This window comes from Lactuca virosa, chromosome 9 (assembly GCF_052849685.1).
Source record: "Lactuca virosa cultivar CGN04683 chromosome 9, Lactuca_virosa_CGN04683_v6, whole genome shotgun sequence".
In the NCBI taxonomy this organism is placed as follows: domain Eukaryota; kingdom Viridiplantae; phylum Streptophyta; class Magnoliopsida; order Asterales; family Asteraceae; genus Lactuca; species Lactuca virosa.
In genome coordinates this window covers 120,238,528-120,248,252 of record NC_136434.1, presented here as the reverse complement: position 1 = coordinate 120,248,252, position 9,725 = coordinate 120,238,528, and the positions used below count along the sequence as shown (strand labels likewise).

Genomic DNA, 9,725 nt, shown 5'->3' with positions numbered 1-9,725 from the left:
CAAAAAAAATTTAATTGGCAACACGTCATGATGTGGATCTCATTGATGCTAGAGCATAGATCGGATGATGCTCGGTGGACGGTGGTGTCGTCAGCTTTCAACACCGATGCATATGACTTGAGTGACATGGCTGACGGATCCATTTACCCAGCTTGGGTAGAGTGTGATACGGTATAATTTTGTTTGGATTACATTATCTGAGTATTTATATACTAATTAATTATTTCTAACATTTTTTTGTAGCTTTACATCCCAATCAACATACCACAAGCTCATTGATTTTTGGGTTCTTTGGATTTGAAGACACAATGACTATATACGATAGTCATTAGAAGGGCGGCTACTGTTCGAAAAATTATGATTGGTTTATAGGTCTGAGAGTCCGCATCCACAAGCTGCTAGTGAGAGTCAACTAATGTGGTACCGAACCAACTAATTCAATCCTACTTGAGAGCTTCAAGATGACCCTGAAAAAGACCCCAGACGTATCACAATAGATTGACAGCAGAGAGAATTGTGGGGTGTTTTTGTGTTGGTTATTTGAGGCGTTGACCACAGGGAAATCGATTTCTATAGAGGGTAAAATCGGTCCATAGGCTTTGGGTTATCGAAAAGAATCAACGGAAATTTTTTGAGGTACAATGACAAAGATAATTTAAACATCGTATTTGTAATACCACCTACAAACACATCCTTTATTTTGTTTATTTTTTATGAGTTGTTTGTTGATTTTAATTGCTTTTTATATTTGATAAAATCAAAAGGTATACATTTATAAAAACAAAACATAAACATTTTATAAAAGCAAAACTTATACATTATATAAAACGAAAACTTACGATAAAAGAAAAACCACATGTTACACGTAAAAAAAAAAGCTAGGAAACTGTATTCCGGAACCGTACTCGAGAATTCCGGAGAGCTCTCCGCAACAAGATGTTTCAGAGAATATGGTTATTTAAAAAAAAATATAATCATTTATGTCAATAAAAAGTCCTTTATAAGGTTACATTACTCAATTTTCTTATAATTTTTACTACACCACACGGCACCATACTTATGTAATTTACTCCTAACTTTTTGACAAAATAAATAAAATAAAAAAATAAAAATAAATCATCGTCTTTAAACGGGTCTACCCGAACTGAATCTCGACCCGAAGCCCCCAACAAAAAGGACATGTTTGAACTTTGAAGTTTGAACGCAACAACAAAGGAGGGAACCACCGCAACGGGGCACAAACCTCCACTTACGCCGTTCTACTTCTACTCAGTGTCCACTAGGTTTAGATGATCGATTCATAAATCAGATCAATTTTTCCCTAAAACGTCTTCACGGAGCTCGCATTTGGATCCTATCTGAACTCCCAAGACGATGAACAAAGAAAATATCGGTGTAGGACAACTATCAGATGAACAAAAGGCTCGAATTTCCGCAAATTTCAGAGCTGCGAAGGCTCTTCTTGATCGCAAACGCCCCCGAGATGCCTCCATGGCCTCCAGTTCTTTTCCTCGAAAGTAAAACCTTTAATCCATTCTTCTAGGATTTGATTTAACATCAAAAATAATATTGATTTTTGCAGTTTTTTTCCCGATTGTATATTAGGTGAAGTTTGTTTACAGTTTCTGTTTTATTTGTTCTGTAGAATCGGGGTTGTGAAGGGGGTTGAAACTCCACCGGTTGTTAGCAGTGTCAATAGACTGCCTCTTGCAGACATTTCAGTGAACACTCCCACTCCAGTTAGGGATCTTAAGTTAAATCAGAGCGGGTGTCTCAGCAGTTCACGTTTCAAGGTGCCTTCTGTTGGTAAAAGCGATGGTTTGTTTGTCAGCACGAGGGTTTTGCCAGACGAGAATGAAAAAGCTCACACTTCATTTCAAACTCCAATCAGACAAATAAATTATAGTGAAACTTCATTTCAAACTCCAGTTAGACAAATACGTGATAATGGTAGTTCATGTGTCAAGGGAATCCATAGCTCTCATACCCCAAACGATGATAAACTAAGTTTGGATTCATTCAAAACTCCAATCAGACCTGTAGATTGTAATGCAACTTCATCCGTAACTCCAGTGAGGCAACAGACATGTTATAGTCTTCAAGAGTTCTCCACAATAATGCCCACTATTTTTTATGAAGATTTTGATGATTCCATTCTTGCTGAAATCGATGAGTTATGTGAGTCTGAGACAAAGTCCAGGATAGTAACCGAGGAGTCTAGCTGTGACATTCAGTTGAAGAAAGCACATGCTGAAAAGAACAACTGCGAACTTAAATCCAATTTGAGTCCTGTTGGGTTAGAGAACTTCCAAACTGATAATATCTTGGAGGAAAATTCTGAGGCTTTGATAATCAAAGGCATGCCTACAGAGTATGCAAAATATATGCAGTCTTTAAATGATAAGCAACGTGAAGCAGCCTCCAGTGACATTTCAATACCTTTAATGATTGTTGCGGGTCCCGGAAGTGGTAAGGTTGTATTTCTCAACTCTTTCACTACTTACCACTCTCTTCCTCTTGTTTAAACCTTTCTTAATTCTCTCATATTCTCTGATTCCTTTCTAATGTCAGACATCCACCATGGTTGGGCGTGTTTTAATGCTTCTTCACAAGGTACTAACTTTTCTTTTCTCATTGTGATTGATAGCTACAAGTTTTACTTATGTAATTGTTTTGACCAAAAAACCAAATTTAGGGGTTTGAAGCATCCAACATATTGGCTATGACATTCACCACAGCAGCTGCTTCAGAAATGAGGGACAGGATTGGAGCAGTGGCTGGAAAGACAACAGCAAAAGAACTCATGATCAGCACCTTCCATTCATTCTCATTGCAACTGTGTCGATTACATGCTGACAAGTATGTAAAAGTAAATCTTTCTCATTTATTTTTCATATAACCATATTGACTAATGACTATATTGCCCATGTTATAGGGTAGGTCGAACACCAGAATTTTTGGTGTATGGACAGGGACAACAAAGAAAAGCAGTCATTGAAGCTGTTCGTCTCTCAGAGAGTGGAAATAAAATACAGATTTCAGATTCTGATGACAAAATTTGTGAGGAGTCTAATGTCACTAAAACCTGCCCTGAAGACTTCAGAGAAAAATCGAAGAAGTGGATGAAATTTGTGGCTCAAGTAAGTCAACTTATGCCATTCAAGTTTTCTTTTTTTGACACACGAATCATCTGTGAGCCTTAAACAATGTTCTTTTTTCAGGCTAAAGCTTCAGGGAAAAGTTATGAAGATTGTAAAAAATCAGGAAATGCAATTGGAGTAAGATGACTTGGAATTGGATATTCTAGTTTCTTAATTTATTAGCTTCTGAACTATTATTCTGATATGAGAATCTAAATCAGGCTGCAATTCTTACAAAATATGAGGAAATATTACAATCATGTAATGCTTTGGATTATCATGACTTAATTATCTACTCTGTCAAGCTGCTTACTGATTTCCCTGAAGGTTAGACTCATATATTTGTTTTTTATTAAAGTTAAGCTTCTCATTTTTTGACATTTATTGGTTTTATATAATTATATCACTTGAAGTTTTCAAGGAATGTCAAGAATCATGGCAAGCTATTGTAGTAGATGAGTTTCAAGACACAAGTAGTATGCAATATGATTTATTAAAACTTCTTGCATCACATAAACGCATAACTATTGTTGGAGATGAAGATCAGGTAAGTATATAAACCTTTCTAGATTCTATAAATAATAATAATAATAATAATAATAATAATACATTGAGTTTATGATTTATAAATCATGATGCAGTCAATCTTCAGTTTCAATGGTGCTAATGTAAGCGGATTCAAGTCATTTCGCAAAGATTTTCAACCTCACAAGGAGGTTTGACACTTTGACTAACACTTACATAATCCTTATTGTTTTTTTGTGCAAATATGATGCTCTTTGTTACACTTTACCCTTGTATTTTTCTAAAAAAACACCTCTTGTTGTTCTTTACATGGCTTTGTTTCAGGTCAGATTAAATAAGAATTACCGTTCTACCCGTTGTATAGTTGATGCTGCATCATTTCTTATACAAAATAATTCAAAAAGATGTCAGTTAAATAAGGTGTTGACTGATAATTCTTCTGGTTCTAAGGTAACTAACTTGTTTTAAAATACATTTTTATAAATTGTGCATGAAATATATTATATATATGTATTTTGATTACAAGATTATTCACTCAGATTACTGTTAAAGAATGTTGTAATGAGGATGCACAATGTTCATTTGTTGTTGACAAAATATTAGAACTCACTTCTTCATCTGTCAAAGGCACTTTTGGAGAGATAGCTGTTCTTTACAGGAGACAGGTCAACTAGTCAACCATACTTTCAAAATAAAATCTTTTATCTTTTTATTTTGTTATAAGTTACATTCTATGTAACAGGTTTCAGGTAAAATGTTCCAAACAGCTTTTCGTGAAAGAAAAATTCCATTCAATGTTCATGGAGTTGCTTTTTACAGAAAAAAGGTCAACTCCTATATCCAATTTAAATACATTTACCGTTTTACCCTTTAGTTACTGATGGAAAATTGACAGGTGGTGAGGGCTATTATATCTATGCTTAGAACAACATTGGTGGCATGTGATGATGGGTCATATAGGCGAGTATTTAAGGCCCTGTTGCCTCTTGAAAAAGATGAAAAAAAGAAGGTATAAAACTATAAATAATAAATTTTAGTAGCATTATGCTGATGTCATCATGAGTTTATAAATAATAAAAAATTCTTCATTTTCCTCTTTGCAGGTGATTGATCATATTAATAAAGTTTCAACTGTAAGAAAATGCAGCTTCATATCTGCTGCTTCTGATATATTTAGTGCAAAGATTTCTGGTGTCTTCAAAAGGTTTGTTGCATTAAAATTTAAAAAGTTATATGCTTGTGATTATGAAGTAATTTTTATTAACATTTTACTTAATTAATTTAATTCCATCTTTCATTTTAGGAGTCACCTCACTCAAGGACGAAAGGTGTTGGTTACTTTAGACATGATTTCAAAGCTTGTTCACAGGGTAAATTTTGTTATTGTAAAAAGAAATTATTTAATTTTTACCAAACCTATAAACTTTATATCTCTCAAGATAAAAAAATTATGATTACATTTACAGGAACAATCCATTTCAGCTGTCATCACATCAGTAGCCAACTTGATACCTCAGGTATATGTATCATCTTTTTAAATATTGTTAAATGTTAATTAATTGCATATAGTAATATTATTTTATATATATATATATATATTTTTTACAGAAGTATGTTCTTGAGCAACGAGCTGTTCTTGATGTTGATGGAGGGAAGTTGCTAAATGAAGAGCATGATCTTAGATCAGTAAGTGAACTCTTTTTCACTACATAAACATATATTTATATAAAAAATTAACTTGATAACAAAAATATTTTTTACTGTTTATACAGGTTCTCCAATATTTACTAGATGATGTCTCTGAGTTTTTAAAATCATACAACTTTGATATAGATGAAAAAGATAAAGAAGAAAAAGAAAAAGGGTGTGTAAATGTACTTAAATCTTTTATAGATTTTATATCTGAAAGAGAAACAGAAAATTTTCGTGTGAGGCGACATGATAATGATCATGCTGTTACTCTTACTACCATTCATCAGGTATATGTATAAATCATAATTTGAAATAAATAAATATATTCAATTATTTAATTTTATTATCTGATTATTACTTGCAGTCAAAAGGATTGGAGTGGGACATTGTCTTCATAGTAAAGGTACACTGTAATTTTTTAAATAAACTACTTTTGTGGATTTTTATTTTTATAATAAAAACTTTTTAACTTCTGATGGATCAATAAATATTTCAGGCAAATGAATCTGAAATACCCCTTTTGCATGAATATAACGGTGTCACGATAGATAAATGTGCATCCCTTGAGGTAAGTTTGATATTAATTTTTTTTTACATGTTACATCAGGGGTTAAATTTGTATTTATCTTCTTTGAATAAATGATAGGAGGAAAGACGTTTACTATATGTGGCATTAACTCGTGCAAGAAAGAAACTTTTTATTCTTTATGTCACTATGGATTCAAATTGGCAGGTTAGTTAGTATAACAATTAACAAATATTATTTATTCATTCTTTACATATATTTATAATTTTTTGTATTTTTCTTTCAGATTCTTCAACCTTCACGTTTCCTCAAAGAAATTCCAACCCATCTTCTTGAAATTCAGGTGTGTATAACTACACGTTTAATTTTACATCATAATAAAAGTCAATCTGACTTTGACTTTTTTTTATAGGACGAGTCTAGTTCTGTTTATTTACAAGGGAAGAAGCAGGAGAATATTCCAAATAAAAACTCTGGTTTTACCGATGATCTGGTAAAAGTAAAACCCGAGACTGATGAAACAAACAGTAATTTATTTGATCAAGATTCCAAAGAGTCAAGTGAAATAATATTTCCATGCAATGGCAATGATTTCTTAAAAAGGTCAGAATGTGTTATTTTTATTTATTACTTTCAGTATTAAAGTGTTGAAATTAACAAAATTTGATTTATATGTTTTATCGATCAAACAGATTCAGCAGTGAAGAACGGGGATATGTTTCGCATTTATTCCATCAATGGGCCAAAAAAGCAGCATTCAAGCAACCAAAGAGGTTGCTTAACAAGGTTACTTTCTTTTTCTGTATATTTTTACCATTTTACCCTAACATCTTTTAACAGTTTTCATATTTAAGTTTGATTTTAGTAAAGTACAAGAATGGTCCTTGTGCTTTACTCAAAATTGCAAGTTTGGTCCATTTATTGACATTTTACCAATGTCGACCCTAAGTTTGATTTTGTGGTGGTATTGAATGTGAAATGACTTTTGTGCTCTTATGTAATTTCTTTTACTTTTTTTCATTACTTGTTTATAACTTTAAAAGAGTAAATTACATTTTTGGTCCCCAAGTTTATCTAATTTTTGAGGTTTCGGTTCCAAAAAGGGTTGTTTTGCACTTTTGGTTGTTATTTGAAGTTTTTGTAACATTTTTGGTCGCTGAGTATAGCTGATTTTTGTATCTTTGGTCCCAAAAATAGTCATTTCCTTGAAACAAGGACAAAAAACATAACAAAAACCTCAAATAAGGACAAAAGTTGCAAGAGAGTTTTTGGGAGCAATGTTGAAGTCAAATATACTCATGGACCAAAATGTAATTTAGTCGGAACTTTAATTAATACGTATTAAAAGGTACAAGAAATTACATAATAGCACAAAAAGTCGTTTCACATTTGTTGGGGACCAGTACTGCAACAAAAATCAAACTTAGGGATGATATTTGTAAAGTTTCATAAAATGGACCAAACCTGGGATTTTTGGTAAAGCACAAGGACCATTTCTTGTAATTTACTCTTCTGATTATGATGCCATGGCTAGAGTCTAATTCTTTGGTTTCTTGTAATTGATAGGTTGCCTTTGTCATTGATGAACGACTTAGTGCAAAGAAATCTGCACAAAAGGTGACACTTCTCTTTTGAAAAATAACATATATTTCTAAACTATGGAACTAAATTTTAATTGTAAAATTTATTTCTTTTGCATGTTAATTTACTAGGATGTTCTTCGGTCACTGAAGTCATGCTTGAAGACCACTGAAGCATTCCAGTATGCTGAAAATGTAGGTTTTAATATCATTATTCGATCATATTCATATTCATATTCACTATATTTCATATTAAAATTATTAAAGTATGTTACATTTTTGGTCCTCAAGTATACTTGATTTTTTCGATTTTGGTCCATATGTGAGGTTTTTATAACATTTTAGGTCCTGGTGTATTAAGACCAAAAATGTTACAAGAACCTCAAATAATAATGACCAAAATTGCAGTAGAAAACTTTTTGGATCCAATTGAAAAAATCAGCTGTACTCAAGGACCAAAAATGTAATTATCTCAATTTATTATTAATATGAGTTTTGTTCCTCTTAATCATCAGGTTCTACAATGGCTAGAAATTCCTGCAGACAAGCGTGCATATATTACAAGGGAAAAACAAGAACATTTTCAAAAGTTAAGGATTGAAACCGCAATGGATACATCTGAACCTACATCTAAGCAGGTGACTATTTCTCCATTAAGTTGTTCTTTTTGTATTAAGTTAAAAAGAACTGATCCCTTTTTTTTGGTTTTTTTGTTTTACAATATGTTGACAGATTGCATACCTACAGAGTTTAGGATGCACAACAGTCCCAACTTCGCGTCTCCATGCATCGCGTTTAATTGAACAGTACAAGTCATTGTAGCATGATTTGTACAAGTCATTGAAGCATGTTACTTTATTATGGTATAATTTTATAAGTGTTGTTGGGTTGAATGAATTAAGGTGATTTTCGTTTGATTTTATGCAAATTGCATGTAAAAAAATGTAGTTTACGCAAAGTTTTGTTTTACATGTTAGATTATAGAAATTGTAACAACAATTAAATGCGAAATTCTTATATAATGATCGAAAATGAAAGAATAAATTTTACAAGTGAACTTTACACGAGAATAAGAAATGTAATTGCCAAAACAAAGCTAAAAGCCACCAATGTTTATTTGCTTTTGAATGTAATCCATCAGAAAACCGAAGCACTGTGCTATCAATCACGGGCCCACATAACACATTGTTACTGTTTCGAGTCTCGTTAAAGCTAGTAAAACTTATCAGAACCGATTCAGTGTTGCTAAATTCTGCCTTGAAACTCACGGAATGTGCTTCTCTCGATCCAACACCAATGCTCCTCACTGTGAAGTTCCACATCATTGTGTCTCCAACTTGCAAAAACACTAAAAAATCCCCCACACACGAGTCATTGGTGTTGGATTAGGTGTCTAAGCCCATAACTATAATTGGTATATACTTGAATTGACAGCAGCACAGTCCTTTTGGGTTGCCCTCAACCTAGCAACTGGACAAGGAAATTATGAAAGGAGAGATATTAATTTATAAGATTAATAAATTAATATATATATATATATATATAAATGATTTATTAATATGTTAATGGATTAATATATTAATTAGAAATCATTATGTTTAATTAATTGTTAGCCAGAAATTAATCAGAATTGATTTTGGGGTTAAAAGAATTAATTATAAGGTGCAGGGACTAGTTTGCAATTATCTAATAGTTGAGTGGAAGGCTCTAGAACCCCCTTGGAAGAGGGTGGACGAAATCTTTAGGGGAAACCCTAATAATTTCGTCCATAGGGGCTTGGATAAGGCCCTTGGGTTTGCTTAGGCCCTAAGCAAAGGATAACTAGGGTTTCCCTTAAACCCTAGATCCCTCAGCTATATAAGGAGCCTCCTGGTTCATGTTTTTGGTCACTCTTTCTTTTGAAGAAACCCTAAGGCCGAGATTTTGCATACTCCCTCTCCTCTCTCTCTCTTCTACTTTCCTTCTTGCTAGTTTGGGTGTGACTCCATTAGAGGCATTACACTTGTGGTGCTAAAGCTTCCAAGAAGATCAAGATCAAGATCAAGGGAATATCAATTGTTTGCTATAACAATTGAAAGGTATGTAAACCCTAAACCCTAGTTTACTATTTTCGATAATAGCCTCTCTCCTCTAGGGTTCTTGTATTGCAATTCAAAGTTGTATGTTCAATAGTTAAAACATAGATCCAAAGTAGGTTGCATGTGAACTTAGGAATTGTTTTTCTAGTTTATTTGTTTTACCTAAAACCCTTCAGTGGTATCA

General features: G+C 32.8%; 1 protein-coding gene across 2 annotated transcripts; it reads left to right on the top strand.

Moving 5' to 3' along the window:
* The first annotated feature begins 1,213 nt into the window (after positions 1-1,213).
* On the top strand, positions 1,214-8,380 carry SRS2 (P-loop containing nucleoside triphosphate hydrolases superfamily protein). Of its 2 annotated transcripts, none has more exons than XM_079074555.1 (28): positions 1,214-1,517; positions 1,646-2,474; positions 2,572-2,613; positions 2,696-2,859; positions 2,936-3,140; positions 3,222-3,278; positions 3,362-3,467; positions 3,554-3,687; positions 3,782-3,856; positions 3,990-4,115; positions 4,205-4,330; positions 4,408-4,491; positions 4,561-4,674; positions 4,769-4,869; positions 4,969-5,035; positions 5,132-5,182; positions 5,277-5,351; positions 5,438-5,644; positions 5,722-5,760; positions 5,854-5,925; positions 6,004-6,090; positions 6,170-6,226; positions 6,296-6,486; positions 6,576-6,669; positions 7,450-7,500; positions 7,596-7,658; positions 7,979-8,101; positions 8,196-8,380. In XM_079074555.1, exons 1-28 carry the CDS (start codon positions 1,375-1,377, stop codon positions 8,283-8,285), a joined length of 3,573 nt encoding a protein of 1,190 aa, XP_078930681.1. In that variant the 5' UTR covers positions 1,214-1,374; the 3' UTR covers positions 8,286-8,380. The 2 variants fall into 2 exon arrangements, with proteins under 2 accessions (XP_078930681.1, XP_078930680.1); XM_079074554.1 differs by having other exon boundaries at positions 5,274-5,351.
* The last annotated feature ends 1,345 nt before the right edge of the window (positions 8,381-9,725 follow it).

What these genes read in the sequence shown, in the direction of transcription:
- SRS2 (XM_079074554.1), top strand. Translation starts at nt 1,375, where the DNA reads ATGAACAAAGAAAATATCGGTGTAGGACAACTATCAGATGAACAAAAG. An exon ending in ATTTCTGGTGTCTTCAAAAG is followed by an intron (nt 4,870 to 4,968) that starts GTTTGTTGCATT and finishes CTTTCATTTTAG; the next exon opens with GAGTCACCTCACTCAAGGAC. An exon ending in CAAAGAGGTTGCTTAACAAG is followed by an intron (nt 6,670 to 7,449) that starts GTTACTTTCTTT and finishes TGTAATTGATAG; the next exon opens with GTTGCCTTTGTCATTGATGA.